The sequence below is a fragment of the Leptodactylus fuscus genome, chromosome 3, assembly GCF_031893055.1.
Source record: "Leptodactylus fuscus isolate aLepFus1 chromosome 3, aLepFus1.hap2, whole genome shotgun sequence".
NCBI classification, from domain to species: domain Eukaryota; kingdom Metazoa; phylum Chordata; class Amphibia; order Anura; family Leptodactylidae; genus Leptodactylus; species Leptodactylus fuscus.
The window spans coordinates 126,952,663-126,969,913 of record NC_134267.1 but is presented as its reverse complement, the minus strand read 5'-3'; the positions used below and the strand labels follow the sequence as shown (position 1 = coordinate 126,969,913).

The window sequence follows — 17,251 nt, the reverse complement described above, 5'->3', positions numbered from 1 at the left end:
TTAATCATTCGTGTCATCTGGAACATGCAGTTCAGGGCATCAATTTATCAAAAGGATGTCTTAGAAATAGAGGATCTCAGTTATTAGGAGAGATTAAAGGCTAAGGACCCACATTGTGGAAAATTTGCTTTTTTGTTCCAGATTTTGTTGCTGCATTTTCTTGAGCCAAATCAGGAGTGGTTACAGAAGGAATGACAAATATATAGGATGCACTTATATCTTTCCCCTTTTTCTGAATCCTCTACTGGCTTTGGATCAAAAGAGACAGCAATAACTACAACAAAAAAAGCAGCTTTTCTGCAACATAGGCCTTTGCTTAGTTGATATTGTATCATCCTACTTCTAGACAGTTATGACTAAAATCATTGTTACCAGTGTGACAACCCTCCTGAAGAACCCTCTATATGGGATGTTATTGTATGGGTCAAAGAATATGTTGAACGAGATTCCAGAGTCTATCACTAAGAAACCTCGAACTGAGGTTAGACAATCACATTTAGTTCTACTGTCTGATGAAGAATTCCACTTACTGGAGGGGACCCATTCCTCTGACAAAAATCATTCTGAGGTATTTGGCAGGCCTCTCTTTCCTTAAAAAAAAAAAAAAAAAAAAAAAAAGAAAAAAGCATAAAAACTGTTCAAGTCTATATGGTCAGGTGACTGATGTTCACATTGAGGAAGTCTCAACTTCCACCAATAAGGGGCCTAGGACCTTCCAAGTAGACAGTACACTTACAAAGCCATGTCAGCTGAGTGAAGCATCCTAAGATGGCCTTAGTGATGTCCAGGAGGTTTAAGACCTTTTTTACTATAGTGGAAGACCAACAGGACCGCTGGGGTCCCCCACCTACAGTGGACATCAGGGTAGCTAAGCTATCCTGCCACGCTATTATGCCTGCTGAAGATGGTTTAAAACTGAAAGACCCCATGGATAGTCGTACAGAGTATACTCTCAGGAGAACCTATACTACTGCTTTGGCACAAGCTTCTGTAAGTATTGCTTCCAATAGCAAACAAACTGTGTTGAGATATCGCCCAATTAGAAAAAGATATTGACTCTGGAGTCTCTAGAGATGGCCTTTTTTCCTTTATGGGGTTAGTCTCTTTGGCTGCTGATTATTTGGCTGAAGCTTCCCTCCATCATGTTAAACTTGCTTCAAAATCTGTGGCACTTTCCATGACTGCAAGGAGGCCTTTGTGGTTAAAACCCTGGTGGATGCCTCCAAATATTATATTTGCTCCCTTCCATTTTAGCCTGGAAAACTTTTTGACATCGGGCTTGATGATATTATGGAGGGTCTTGCTGATAATTAGGGAAAAAGCCTTCCTCAATCCTTCAGAGGAAGATTCAGACCTCCTGGACATGGCAGAGGATCCGAGCAGCCTCCATACTCTAAACCTCAATATCAGCGGCATCTTAGATTTCAAGGCAGGTGATCAAGATGTAAATTCTCCAAGGAATAGAAAAATAAAAGGAAGCCTAACTTTTGACACCACCAGTTTTCCTACTTCAGTGTCCAACCTTCCTGTTGGAGGATGTCCCTCATTTTTTCCTAGCCTAGCAGGAACCCTCCGGTCTTACACATACAGTGGGGGTATGCAGTCAACTTCTGTCATCCGCTTCAGGACAAGTTTTTCAGGACAAGTTTTTCAGGACCCGTTTACTTCAAATCACCCTGAAATGGGGTCTCCCAGAAGTAGACCTTAAGGCGGCCAGACTCAGTGCCAAGATGGAGAAGTTCTGTTCCCTGTATCAGGAGGACAATCCCTTGTTATTGGATCCATTGTTTAGAGGTTCAGGTAGGCTTACATATCCCTCCTCTTTCTATGATACCGAAAGTGTTGATGAAAGCCAGGTAGGACCAAGTCATGGTAATTGCCATCATACCATTCTGGCTGAAAAAAGCTTGACTTTCCCAACTCATTCAGATGAGTCGAGGAGTTTATTGGAGCATTCTCCAATCCAGAACCTTGTCTCTCAAGGAACTCAGAGTTGCCAGGGTCTGAGGGGATTTAACCTGCTAGCCTGGAGTTTGACCAGTCCCTATGGGAAACTAGAGGATTGTCAGAAGCCGTCCTGAAGACTCTCTTTCTTAAGAGCCAAATCTACTAACAAGAATTAACTGAGAATAGGTAACATTCACAAGAAAGATTGCTGCTCCAGGCAGGGAGCTAACAATACTAACCCTTCAACTTGAGTTTTCAATTTTCTTCAGGATGGTTTAGATAAAGGTCTTAGCCAGACATCTTGAGGGTGCAGGTTGCAGCCCTTTCTGCTTGTTTAGATGTCTGTCATAGGATGCTCTGATCAGTAGGTTCCTGAAAGTGGCTATGAGACTAAAACCATCTGTTACAGCTCCCATTCTTCAGTGGGACCTTTCTACCGTCTTTATTGGATTACGTGGTCCTCCCTTTGAACCTTTGGAGGATGTTGGGCTCAAGTTTTTCCTATAAGACTACTTTCTTGTTGGCCATTACCTCTGCAATGAGAGTGGGAGAACTGCAGGCCTTTTCACCCAAAGAGTCTTAAATTTCCTTAATTTCAGCTAAGAGTCCTCCCTGGATTCAATCCTAATGTGCTCTCCTGGGTGAATATTAACCAGGTAGTATAATACTGTGTGCAGGGGTCACTAAGGGGCATAATAGTGTGCGCAGGGGCCACTGGTGTGTGTAGGGGCCACTACAGCGCATACTAGTTTGTGCAGAGGCAACTCTGGGGCATAATGGTGTGTTTAGGGGCCACTATGGGGCATAAAAGTGCATGCAGGAATGTGGTTTATGCGTGGGGGGGGGTGAGGGGACCATGTCAAATGTTCTCCTTGGAGCCCAACCATTCCTAGTTACACCACTGGCCTTATGGAAAAAAGTCCCCAATCTGAAGATCTACCGTATTTTTCGGACTATAAGACGCACCTAGGTTTTAGAGGAGGAAAATAGGGAAAAAAAATCTTGAAGCAAAAAATGGTAAAATATTTAATATATGGGAGTTGTAGTTTTGCAACAGCTGCAAGGCCACATTGACAGGTGACCCTGCAGCTGTACGGGGATGCATAGAGTGTTTTTTTTGCGGGGCCAGCTGTACTTTTTAGTTATACCATTTTGGGGAATATCTATTGCTTAGATCACCTTGTATTGAAAAAAAACCCGGTGGTTTATGATATATATATATATATATTTTTTTTTCTAGGGACAGGAGGTGATTTAGAACTTTTATTTATATTTTTAAGCTTTTTTTTTTTTTTTTACTATTTTATTCCCCCCCGGGGGCTTGAACCTGCGGTCACTTGATTGCAACTCCCATAGACGGCAATACAACTGTATTGCCGTCTATGGGACATTCTGTCTATTAGTATTACGGCTGGTCATAGAGACCAGCCGCAATACTAATACAGCAGTGACAGGCCTGGGAGCCTCATTAGGCTCCCGGCTGTCACCCGAACAGGTCGGCTCCTGCGATATCGCCGCGCAGGAGCCGGCCTGCAACTTCACGGGTACGGGGCCGGTGGGGACTGGCCCCGGGGGAGAAGGGGCCACCGATACTGACCCGGCATCCGCTGTACTAGAGAGGCGGATGCCGGGGAGGGATAGACGCCAGCACAGGTGCCGGGCCTGAGACATCGCTGCGCTCCACTGTCCTGCATGAAGCCAGCGGCGGGGGGACAGAGGAGCGGAATAGCATCGCCCCTGCCGCTGCTGGCTTCATGCAGGGCAGAGGAGTGTAGCGATGTCTCAGGCCCCGGCACCTGCATCTATCCCTTGCCGGCATCCGTCTCTCTAGTACAGCGAATGCCAGGCGCCACATTTGGACTATAAGACGCACCCTTCTTTTCCCCCCAAATTTTGGGGAAAAAAAGTGCGTCTTATAGTCCGAAAAATACAGTATTTGCACTCCTGCGAGATTCATCTGTCCTAGTCCATCCGTCCCCCCACTACATCAATGTCCATGAATGACAAGACTGTACATACCATGAACATGTCTTGCAATGGAGGTATCAAATTTGCACAGTATATCACGCAAGTGGTCCATCACTCTACAGTATAATTCACATTGCATTTTACCTACATATTCAAATCCATAGACACAATTAGTTCTGTAGATCAATCCTCATTTCAATTCATTGAAATGTTTAAAAGCAGGTGACAGCGCAGTGCATGGTTAAACAAACATATTGTATCCACTGCCTACCATCCGTTTTCCCATAAACATACATATTACTGTCACTGTGACATAAAATTAACTGTGTTTGCTTTAGAGAGTGGAAAGTTGGCTAGATATAGACCTAGGAGCACTGATAGCGTCATGCACCATGTTTTAAGCTATTTTCTGGTTCGTGATGAATTTATTTGACCCAAAACAAATCTTTGGACAAAACCTGAAAATAAACTTCAGAGGTTTGCCCATCTCAAATTACTACTCCAATTTACTATAGTTTTTCAAAACTATTTCGAGATTTTTCCATCATATGCAGTAAATCTGAAAATTTGCTATTTTCACCAGACTGTCAGTTACAGGTATTTCTTTTTGGGGCCGTTCACATGTAGGAATTTGCCCCTAATTCAGGAGTGGAATCCATCCCCAAATCATCGTCAAATTCCACCCAGATTCTGCCACAGATTGAAAACAATAGGATGCAGCGATTGCAGAAGGACACTGAAAAAAAATATAAACATCCTACTTGCCGTGGATGCAGAGTCTGCAGTTTGAGACTCCCTGCTGATTAGGGCCATTCACCTGCATCAGCATGCTGCCGCAGGTAGTCAGCGGCCAGAAAATGTTTTTCGCTGAGTGAATGGCCCCTTAGGTTAGGTTCACACCTACCTGATCTACATTCAGGGTTTCCATCCCGTAACTGTTAAAAAAAATATATTTGTTCTCTCCACATTTTTTGAGTGGAAACTGGGCAGAAACCCAGCTTATCCCATTATAGTGTATGGGGTCCACGGGTTTCTGCGGGTAACCGATTTTTAAGCAGAGTGGGTTCCATTCTTTGGATCCCCAAGCGGACCTGAAGAGCAGAATCCTGAAAGCAATTATGATCCTCGTGTTACTCTTCTTATTGCTCCTTAATGGTTATTGTCTACTTATTAACATTAAACAGATTTGTAGAAAAATATATACAATCTCATCAGCATTCACAATAAAAATGAGATGACTCTAGATAATGATAAACTCCTACCACTAAACTTTAATAGCATTGATATTAGTTTCTATAATTCATCATGTAATATAGCTATTTAAGGTGACAGTTTGTCATTAGCTTTTAATTCTTGTTAACTTTCGATTCTATCATTTACATGTGAGCATTGTGTTGTGCATTCGACAAACGTACACAGGGCTGATGCAAGCAGCAGAACATTTCAGATTTATTTGCTATTTGAAACAATCAACCAGATGCACAACACCAAAAACAGTATGTCAGCTGAATACTATAAAAGTCACGGAACGTGTATAGCATCCAAACTGAATAGAAGCCAAAAACATCTTTTCTACATTGCGTCTACTTTGTGTCTTGTGTTATTGTGCCGCCTTCTAGAATACCATTTATGATTATGCTTATTAACAAACCATTTTAAAGTGCAACTACTTTGGTATGAAGATACTTGTGTAGAGCAGGGGTGTTCAGCTGACAGTCCATGGTCCAAATCAGACATGAAATACAGTAATGCAGAGGAAAGAAATAGGAAGGGTCCTGGTGGTCCAGGGGAATGGAGCAAAAGCAGGAGGGACTGAATTGGAGGAAGAAGGGTCAGAGCATGTGAAGTACAGTGATAAAGAAAAACAGAAGAGCAGCAGTGATAGGCTGGTGAGAGAGGACAAACACTCAAGGAGGGTCAGAAGAAACAACACCCACACTCATAGAGGGTCTTTCATCAAGTTTCATTTAAGCTTGTAGGGCCACAGGTTTATTTTTGCCCAGTTTACAGAGTTTTTTTTACATTGTTTTTTAGGCTGAGGCCTCACATTCAGAAACACAGATTTTTTGGTTGCAGATTTTGCTGCATTTTTATTGAGTCAAAGCCAAGAATGGCTACAAAAGGAATGGGGAATCTATAGGAAGTATCCCTACTTCTCCCTTCTGCTCAACCCTTTCCTGGCTTTGGCTCGAAAAAATGCAGTAAAATCTGCAACAAAAAAAACAAACCATGGGGCTTCAGCCTTAGGGTCAATTCACACGGAGTAACGCAAGACGTTTTTTGTGCTTATTTTGTGCTTATTTTTACGGCCGTAAAAAGACCTTTCCATTGAGTTCTATAGTAAAATACGCCTGTACTTTTACGTCCGTAAAATAACAAGAAAGATTTCTGGTGCATTGACCAAATGTATCCATAGAGCTACGTACATTTGCTGGGGCCAAAATAGTGTCCTCTTAGCAACTGTTTAGACCAGTATGCATAATTTTTTTTTTTTTAATTGTATAGGAAAGTTGAGTATGATATTTCTAGGAGTTGCAATCTACAATGAAATATATACTATGCAATATACTTTTTTTTTTTTTTTTTTTTTAAAGCATGGAAGTCTTTAGGTAACTTATTCCACTGTGTCAAAAGCATACATAGGGCAATGTTCCAAATGTCAACATATGTTGTAAAGCTCTAATATGAAGTAAACAGGTCCCTAGACTCAGGGGTGGACTTAGTAGAGGGGTTGGTGAAAACATGCAGGGGGGTAGGGGCATTAGTGTAAATAATAGGGAATTGTACTCCAGCTATGAGCAGGTATACATTTTTCTCCAGGTGCACAGCCCAGTGGAGGGTACGCCCCATTTATGAGAAAGCATGCACCACATTATACATGAGACACACCATCCTCCGACTCCAAGGCTATGAAGACTAGTGTAAGGAATGCCAGTCTTTATAAATATGGGACGATATGCTATTGTACTATGATTTGTGATGTCTAATATTTGTGATGATTATTCATTTATAGGTTACTTTTGAAAATAGTTTGCACAGTTTTCTAGCAAACAAATATTTCCCATCAATAGTCATGTTTTTTTATTCATTTTTTTTCTCCAAATATTTCAAACAGCAGGCTACACCACAATACAATATAGCAGATATTTAAGATCTTGCACATTCAAGAATTACAAATTCTCTCTCCTCAAGATGCAAATGTTCTATTTATTAACTATTGAACTGGTATTTAAGGTGAAAAAGTATGATGCATATGATTATTACATACCACCTTCTTGAAGATCTTCCATCAGCGATGGCACTGTAGAAATGGTGGAATCTTCTATCTTTTCCAAGGTGTGCTCACCTGGTGGTTCTACAGTCTGATCCACTTTCTCAGTGGTAAAATGATCTTGGCCATCCCCTGACATCTCTGTGGTATACTCTGCTTTGAAAATGTTTATAGTGGTTGCATTATATACAATTGCATTGTTAGTTGCCAGAGTCTCATCTGTTCCTTTAAAGAGATCATCTATTAATGGAACTTCAGTATCTGGTTTAATAGTTGAGAAGGGTATAACAATATTGCTTGTTTCCACAGATGAGGGTAAAAATCCAACCCATATGTCAGATGTTGTCTCACTTGATATTTCTATGGCATTATTTTCTAGCATCGCTTCTAGTTCATCTCGATGATCCTTATCATTGGCATATGATGCATCAAAAGGCACGGTAAAACCTTCACTGACACGGTTGTTAATGTCTTCAATAAACTGATCCAGTGATTGTGTTTGAAGATCAATGTTTGTTTCATATTGAAAAAAAGATGGCGAAGTCTCAGATTCTTCTGCATAAGACACAGTCCTATGTGTATTTCTAATGAGTTCAGTAGCAGTTTCTACTGCAATCTCATCTGTAATGGTATCTTTGTCTAGTATGAATGGAGTTGTAGTGTATTCATAGTCTGTTGTCTGTAGCTCTACTTCTGCAGTGGAAATACCAGCTAGAACTTCTGGAATTAGAATGTTGTCCTTAAAAAAAACAATAAAGATGATAAATATTGTAAACATGCAAAAAAATAGAACATATTCTCATATTGTTATACTCCAAATGCGTTCCAATTTGGTATATCCCAGATATGATAGGTTTTCAAATTTTTTTCCAATTACAATGTCCCTGAGGTTTTCAAATGATTGCGTGGCCAAACATAGCTTAAACCTAAGGATACTACAACTGACTTAAGTAGCCAAGTTATGATCATTTTCTATTGTTAAAAGGATTTCTTTTTAGAATCCTTAAGGGCTTCAAATCACATGATCTCTATATGTTTCACATATATAAGCTGTGTGGCTGAAAAATAGATCTTTTTAGCTATAATGATAGTTGTAACTCCAATAGCTTTGGTGGCCCTGTTCCAGTAAAACAAATTATTTTGCACTTAAAGGGATTCTATCATTATCATTTTAAGCTAAACCCACGTCTTCCCCTACCTATAGATGTCTTCACTGCGCCACTGTTCCTTAGATATCCTGGTTTCGTCCATATGCTTATTCGTTTTCTTGCAGCACTGGGGGCGGTTGCCAGCACTCAAACTGCACTGGGGGCATGCTGTGAAAACTATCCAGCGCTACCTTCTTTTTGTTCACCGTCTCCGCCTCTTCTTCCTTGTCCCATCATGTCTTGTTCAAAAACCACTGAGTGCGCATGTCCAACGCCATTTTCCCATTGTCAAATGGGAGAGGCCACAGGAAAATGACCGACAGACATGCGCAGTGGGCACAGTCGGCCATTTTCCTGTGGCCAAACAGAAAAGAAGAGGCGGATGCGCTGAACAAGAAGAAGACGGCGCTGGATAGTGCTGTTTGAGTGCTGGAGACCGCTGCCAGTGCTGCAAGAAAACTAATTAGCATATGGCCGAAAACCAGAATATCTAAGTAACAGCGGCGTGAAGAAGACATCTAAAGGTAGGTGAAGAATAGCCTTTCTTAAGGCTATGCCAACATGGGTTTAGCTTAAAACAGGATTCTAATGATAGAGCCCCTTTTAAAGGGATTCTATCATCTTTTTTTTCTAATCACATCCTTGCATAGCCTTTAGAAGGCTATTCCATACCTACCTTTAGTATGTAAATTGCTTCAGTAGTGTTTGAATAAGTCTGTTTTTACTCATAGGCTAATTAGGCTCCAGCGTGCACAGGAAGTTGTCAGCCAATTCTCCTCTCTATGCTGTGTGCTATGTGAGAGAGCAGCGAGGAGGAGGAGTCAGCAGCAGCAGCCTCTGCTGTATATACAGAAGACAGTGCAAACAGAGACTTCCGGGGTGAACAAAGAAGCTAATTAGCATATGAATAAAAACGGACTTATTCAAAATCTACTGTGGCAATTTACATACATACAAGGCATGTGTGGAATAGCCTTTCTAAAGGCTATGCAAGAATGTGATTAGTAAAAAATAACTTTTTCCAATGATAGAGCCCCTTTAAGTGCAGGGGCATAACTACCGGGTTAGCAGCAGTAGTGGCTGCTACAGGGCTCGAGACATTAAGGGGCCCAGCGGCAGTCTCTACTGCTGCGGATTTTTGTTTATTTATTTTTTTAAATAGCCCACTACCTGCTGGAGTAACTCTACCGGCCCTATATACTTGTAGATCCTGGCTCCTGCTCACGGCTGCCTGAACTTCACCTTCTGCGGAGGCTGCTATGAGCAGGAGCCGGGATCAGTAAGCAGAGCCGCGGGCCCGCGAACCACACAAGCACTTTTCAGATCCCCCGAGTATAAAGATTGGAGAGCTAGGAGAGGTGAGGGAACATAAGCACTTTTACTTACCTCTCCTGATACCGGAAGGCTGCAGGCTTACTTAGTGACGTCACAGATGTCACAAGGGCCAGGGCTTGCATCCTTATGTGTCGCGATACAAGCCCTGGCTCAATTGTCATCTCTTCCATCAAAGATGGCCGACATCAGGGAGTGTGTTGGAGTCCAGGAGAGGGAAGTAACTGTTTTTTATGTTTGTATCCTCTCCTGGGTCTCTGCTTATTATATTCAGGGGTCTGAAAAAAGATCACTACGGGGCCCCGCCATTCCTAGTTACGCTACTGTTTAAGTGGTCCACATCTGAATGTAATTATAAATTAAAATGTTAATGTAAACTTAAAAGAATGGCGTGATCTAATTTCTTTTTAATTAATCAGATGATGAATATCTATTGGTCTCTGGTTTGGTTGATAGGAGTTAATTTGCATATTCTTTTCTCATAGCACATTCCCTGAAAATAAGTCTTCATACGCCATGTTAAGGGACAAAAACATTGGAACGGTGCTGTTTGGATGTGTCTCAGGTTTGACTGATAAGACTTCATTTGCATTCAGCATATGATGATACAGTATGTTGTTGCTTATGTTTTTTTACTTAAATCTGGCACAGAGTTTAATGGTATAAAAAAACAACTATAATAACCTGAAAACACACAGTTTTTTGAGCCAAAGCCAAGAATAGATCTATAAAATGCAAAAGTATAAAGGAAATACTGAAGCGTAACACTTTTCTATCTAGTACCTGTGTTTTGCTCAAAACACTGTATCAAAAACTTTATGTGATTACAGTATTTTAGGCATTTCAGCACTTTAATATCGATGACCTTTCCTTATGATTTACTATAATGGGGTCCGTGTGCCTGCCCGCACGAATCATGCGGACAGGAAAGTAGATTGGGAACTACTTTCCTGTCTGCACGATCCCTGCGGACATCTGCTGGTAAACACACAGATCTCATTATAGTCTATGGGGTCTGTGTGCTTTTACAGATTTTGGAATTGCTAGAAATTGGACCCTCACTGATCTGATATTGATAACTTATCAGAAAGATAAACCATAAATATTAGTCAAAAATACTAGTAGAAAACTATTAACTAGCATGTATTTAAATCATTCACTTACCAAATTAGTCTTCACTTTGGATGTTACCACCGGAACTGGAGTATTAGCGTCACTTTCAATATGATCTAAAGGCATATCAGGGTCTATTGAAAGGTTATAACATGAAAAAAAGATTTCCAGTTAATATAGGAATACAACTATTCAAACTTGTCAAATAAAGACATTTAAAAGATATTGTTAAAGATAAAGATATCTGTATATCTATATAAATAAATACTATGACAATTGGGGGTAGTTTAGCATCAAAGGTAGTAGTATCCTGGACTAAACAGAGGTGTTGGTGGCGCCGGGTGCCAAATAAACAGTAGTGCAGGTGGTGCAATTCAAAATAAGTGGCTTTATTCAGCTTTTAAGTGACAACAGGAACAAAAATAACAAAACAGCCAAGCCCCCACACTGGGCAATACCTCACTTCTTGTACCCTGACTAATCTACGGCGGTCAAGATACTTGACTGAAGTTTCTCCTCAGCAGTCTAGCTCACACTGAACTTAACCAAGTCCCTTCTGGATACCAGTTCTCTTGGGACAGACCTCCTGTCTGTCTCTAACTGGTCCAAGATCCACCTGCTCCCGCAGGTCACCAGCAACACTTTCCTGCTGTGTGCACTCCCTCTGGTGTTGAGCCCCTTTCTCAGGTATGGGTGTGGTCCAGCTCCTTTTCAACCCTGTTTTTGGTCGCTCTACAGCGCCCTCTAGGTTCACACCCTCACAATACATGGTCGATATGTCTTCAATTAATAAAGAGTACAGATAGTTGCTACCTATTCTCTGTAAATTTTAAAAGCCTAGCTTGAAGAAAAAGGTATTGTAGTCTTCTGTTGTATAGGTTTAATGGTAGTATAAGGAGTCATTTGACAAAGGTTCCTTGTCATAGTAGGTGGGCATATAGTCTGACTAATAAGCTGTTGTGGTGCATGGCATCAGCTCCATGTTGTGTCCATGGCACTCCACTCAGAATGCCATAGAGGTTTTGGCAATCCATTGTCTTGACAGTCTGGAGTCTATCAAGATGTCCATGCTTATCACTGCATAGTTTGCATTAAAGGGTATAATTTAAATGCTGTAAAAATGCAAAACACTGCAGTAAGTCTCTATTGTCTGGGTGTTCAAACCCAGACAATAGAGACCCATAATAAATTACTTAAATTGCCCCTTTTTTAATGTAGATTGTGAGCCCCATATAGGGATCACAATGTACATTTTTTTTTCCTATCAGTATGTCTTTGTAATATGGGAGGAAATCCATGCAAACACGGGGAGAACATACAAACTCCTTGCAGATTTTGTTCCTGTACTTAAATTGCCCCTTTTTTCAGTCAATTCTTCCCATCCCCCCAAAATATATAAAAAGTGATCAATAGTCACATGTGCCCATTTTTGTAAAAAGAAAATCAGCTCATAGAAAAGAAGCATTATAGGTTATACCTCTATAACCAATACAAAATTATAGAGGTTAGAGTATAGCAATAGAAAGACATTGTAAATACATTTTTAATTTACTTTTATATTAAAAATATAACAAAAACAATATAAATTTAGAATTTCAGTGATCATACTTATCCACACAAAGGTAACTTGTCATTTTTATTGCATAGGAAACAATAATGGAATGGCGCAACCGAAGGCATGAATTTTTTCAATTCATCCCACTTCAGAATTTATTTCTGTTGTCCAAGGACATCGTACGGAATATTGAATGGTGCCAATAGGAAGTACAATTTGTCACAAAGAAAACTAGCCCTCATATGGCTATGTGAAAGGTAAAACATATAAGTTGTGTTACAATAAGTCATTTCAAAAGCTTTTCTTATTTGTAGAACACACTGTAGAATCTTTACAATTGAAGCCTCTTGTTATGAAAGGATCTTACAATTTTTACATCCCCTCCCCATGTCCTCCCCTTCATTGCATTTTCCCCTATCCGCTGTTATGTTGTAGTATATATTTTCTTTGAAAGACCTAATAAAGACTTCAATGGTAAAAGAAAGCGGATATCTTCCTGTACTGGTCATATAATAATTTAGTTCCCTTGTGGATTTTTTTTAGAATTCTCTCCTCCAAAGGACAGTGCTAGAAATCATAGATTTGTTTGTCCCTGGCTGAGGCTAGGATTACACTTGCGTTGGGGTCTCTCCATCATTTGGGTCCAGTGGGAACCTAAACAATGGGAAGCCCTTCTGCTAAAACAGCATTTACCCACGTACTCCATAGACTGTAATAGAGTCTGCTTGGTGTCTGTACAGGACTTGTCTCTTTGCTGATTTTGGGTGGATGTGAATCTAGCCTGATATAAAAGGTCAATCTATTATATCTATATCTTGCTATGTTCTGTTATTATAATGGATTTGAGATTTCTGAGATTCAGTGGTTAGTACAAAAACACCCAGGTAAATTTGGCAAGATTTGGTATATGATTATACTTAGAAACAATGGTTTCTAGAGACCCCAGTGTATAATTGAAATTAAAGGGTTTTCCAGGCTAAAAATATTGATGCAAAAAATAGGGAAATGGAAAGGGGAAAACACAGCCCACTTACTTGACCTTTAAATAGCTTGAAGGATCTATCCACGGTGATGCCGTTTCAGTATTAAGGATTGGAGGAAGCCCGGATTCGACCCATCGGTTTGGGACGCAAATGCAAAAAGTCCGTAAAGAAAATCCAGCTCCACTCCAAGGTCTTTTCAAATAAAACTTAACATTTATTGTTACACTGTATAAAATCCGATCAAAACTGAAGAAACATGAACACCATTACGGTGTTTCCTTATCCATTGTTACAAGAGACGCAACTGACGCGTTTCGAGGATTGTTCCTCTTAGTCGTAGCCTGGCGGACTTTTTAAAAATATTGATGACCTAAGAATAGGTCATCAATATCTTATCAGTGAGGGTCCAACACCGAGCACCCTCACCATTAGTTGTTCTCACAGATAATGGAGTAACAAGGGGCCACACGGTGGCACAGTGATTATCACTGTGGCCTTGCAGCGCTGGAGTCCTGGGTTCAAATCCTGCCAAGGAGTTTGTATGTTCTCCCCGTGTTTGCGTGGATTTCCATCCCATACTCCAAAGACATACTGATGAGGAAAAATGTACATTGTGAGCCCTATGTGGGGATAGGACTCACTCAGTACTGGCATCAGTACCTGGAAAACCCGGGCAAGTGTTGGGGACCCAAGCTCCTGTGGGGGTTGTAAGGGGGGCCAGTTCACACGATTGGGACACAGTTCAGACAGGCAGTAGGTTTAAAATCCAGGGGTGTTTTACTCAGCGGCTTCTTCACAAAACACCGTACAAACAAAAGAAAAACCTAAGCCTGTCCTGCTCTAGCTATAGACTGGTGTATCTCACCAACCTGGTGCAGGTCAAGACACACATCATCAACTATAGCTGCAAAAACTGTACCAGGAGTGTTTTCTCTCACAGACTGGCTGCAACACTGCCTAACCTCCTTTTACCAGGCTTCCTTCCCCAGTAATGACCATGAGGAAGCCTCACCTGGGTCTAAAGGAAAAACCTGTGCTGGACCAGGGGTATGGACTGGAAGACTCCCACTAGCTACCTGTCCTCCAGTCCAGAAAATCCAGACCATATAACTTAAATAGTGCATCTTAGCAGACTATGTTCTGCTAAAACAAGTATCCTGTATTTCCATTATCTCACCTGGCTGAGGAAACCAGATGAGATATATACTCCGTCCACCACTTTAAAACAGGGTTCACTCAGCTGCCAAGTGTTAAATGTAACTGCTGCTGCTGCTAATGCCACTATGAGACATTACACTCTGTGAAGGGGCTGCTATCTGATAGCATACTGTTTGGAGAGGCTGATATGGGATATTAAATTGTTTGCAGGGGATGCTATGAGATATTAATCTGTATGCAGGTGCCACTATCGGACATTATACAGTATGGAGGGGCTGCAATGGGACATTTTGCTGTTTGTACTGTAGAGGCCACAATGGGTCATTGTACTGTAGGCAGGGACCAATATAGGACATTATACTGTGCACAGGGGCCGCTATGGGACATTATACTGTGTGGAGGGATCACTATGTGACATTATACTGTGTGCAGAGGCTGATATGGAACATTATACTGTGTGCAGGGGCCACTATGGGACATTATACTGTGTGCAGTGGTCACTATGGGACGTTATACTGGGTGGAGGTGCCACTATGGGACATTATACTGTGTGTATGGGTCACTATGGGACGTTATACTGGGTGGAGATGCCACTATGGGACATTATACTGTGCTGATATGGGACATTTTACTGCGCACCAGGGCCACTATGGAACATTATACTATGTGGAGGGAGCACTAGGAGACATTATATTATGTGCAGGGGCCGAGAAAGGCAGCGATATGCCGTGTGTGACAAAAGTTTGCTATGGGTCATATATATATATATATATATATATATATATATATATATATATATATATATATAGGAAGTTAGCTTGGTAGCAGCAGTGGTGCAGACCCAAACAGTCAAGGTAGAGACACAAACTATGCAGCAAACTGTTTTATTTACAAAAAAAACTGAAAGAAAACCTTGGATTCAGGCATAAAAAATACAAAACAAAATACAGCCTTAACTCCAAGCAAAAACAAAATAAATACCTGCTCATCTTAGCGCTAACTGCACAGTAACAAAAGAATACCTCACTATACATGAGGTTTACTTTCAGCCACACAAACAAAAACGAGCCAGTCCAACTTGGTCTCACCAGACTCAAAAATGTCAGAGCAGTCACCACCTCCTCGCACTCCCAGGTTCTGTCCTGGTCTACAAGATCAGCAGCCTTTTATGGGTCACTAGTGAGCCCAGGATTTACACCTGGGCTGAGGTCTACTCCTGTCCTGATCAGCCTTGGACCACACATAAGTCAGGAACATGGGGCAAATATACCTTTACTCCAGCACGTCGCCTGTCACCTTCTCACATACTCCCCCTCCCTCCTTTGTTTGGACCTGTAGGGGTTGGCACTTTTGACCCACATACAATGGGTCCTGGACAGGGCATCAGCATTCCCCTGCATTTTGCCTGTCCTGTGTTCCACAGTAAATTTTAAATTTTGCAGGGTTAGAAACCACCTTGTGATCCTGGCATTTCTCTCTTTTGCACTGCACATCCATGTCAGAGGGGAGTGATCAGTGACCAGCTTAAAGTGTCAGCCCAGGAGATAGTAGTACCTTAGGGATTCCAGGGCCCACTTAATGGCTAAGCACTCCCTCTCCACAATTCTGTAATTTTTCAGGTGGTGTAAGCTTCCTACTCAGGTAGGTGACTGGGTACTCTTCACCACCCAGCATTTGGGACAGCACTGCGCCTAATCCTACAGAGGTGTCAGTCTGTACCATAAATTCTTTTGTAAAGTCAGGTGTTCCAAAACCAGCTGTTTGCAGAGGACTGACTTCAACTCCTGGAATGCCCCCTGAGCCTCTGCACTCCACTTGATCATTATGGAACTCATTCCCTTAGTCAGGTCTGTCCGTGCAAATAGTTGCAAAGTTTGGGATGAACCTGCTATAGTACCCAACAATTCCCAGAAAAGCTCTCACTTGTCTTTTATTCAAGGGTCGGGGCCAATTTTGAATGGCCTCCACTTTGTTAAACTGGGGTTTTATTATCCCCCTTCCTATTGTGTACCCCAAATACCAGACTTCTTCTTTTTGGGATTCCGGAGGGAACCCAGTAGAGCTTGGACTTTTGGTAAGTGACTTTCCCAATTAGGACTGAAGATGACAATATCATATAGGTATGCTGAAGCATACCTTCGATGGGGCTTAAGGACTATGTTCATCAACCTCTGGAAGGTTGCTGGAGCCCCATGTAAACCAAACATATATTGAACAGGCCATCTGGAGGGACAAATGCATTTTTTTCTCTGGCCTCTTTAGTAAGTGGCACCTGCCAGTACCCTTTGGTTAAATTGAGGGTGGAGAAATAACTGGAATGTCCCAACCTTTCAATTAACTCATCGACTCTGGGCATCGGGTAGCCATCAAACTTTGAAACCTCATTCAGTTTACGGAAGTCGTTACAAAACCTAATAGTATCATCTGGCTTGGGAATCAGAACAACAGGATTGGACCAGTCACTGTTAGATTACTCAATTACTCCAAGTGCCAACATATCTTTGTCCTCTTTATAGATATGGCTTGTCTGTGAGCTTCAGGTTTCCGGTACAGTTTTAGATTACCACATACCTGTGGCTCGGTGACAATGTCATGTTCTATCACATGGGTGATAGAACATGCAACTCAGGCAACTCAGAATACTCATCACTATTTCTTTGTGCCAACTCTTTTGGCTCTTGTTTCTGTGCCTTAGACAAGGTCTCTGTTATTTGTACCTCGGGTGTAGCCTTACTAGGAATATTTACCCATTCAGTAATAACTTTGCCAGGTGTAT

The 17,251-nt window shown here is 41.4% G+C and overlaps 1 protein-coding gene across 3 annotated transcripts in view; it reads right to left on the bottom strand.

The window, feature by feature from the left end:
• The window catches only part of IMPG1 (interphotoreceptor matrix proteoglycan 1), a 261,526-nt gene that overhangs the window by 104,485 nt on the left and 139,790 nt on the right, over positions 1-17,251 (bottom strand). For all 3 annotated transcript variants that reach the window (XM_075268295.1, XM_075268296.1, XM_075268297.1), the window contains 2 exons: positions 10,831-10,913; positions 7,184-7,925 (listed from right to left, as the gene is read on the bottom strand). In XM_075268295.1, the coding sequence (XP_075124396.1) occupies positions 7,184-7,925; positions 10,831-10,913 (825 nt within the window). The remainder of the gene's footprint in view (positions 1-7,183; positions 7,926-10,830; positions 10,914-17,251) is intronic.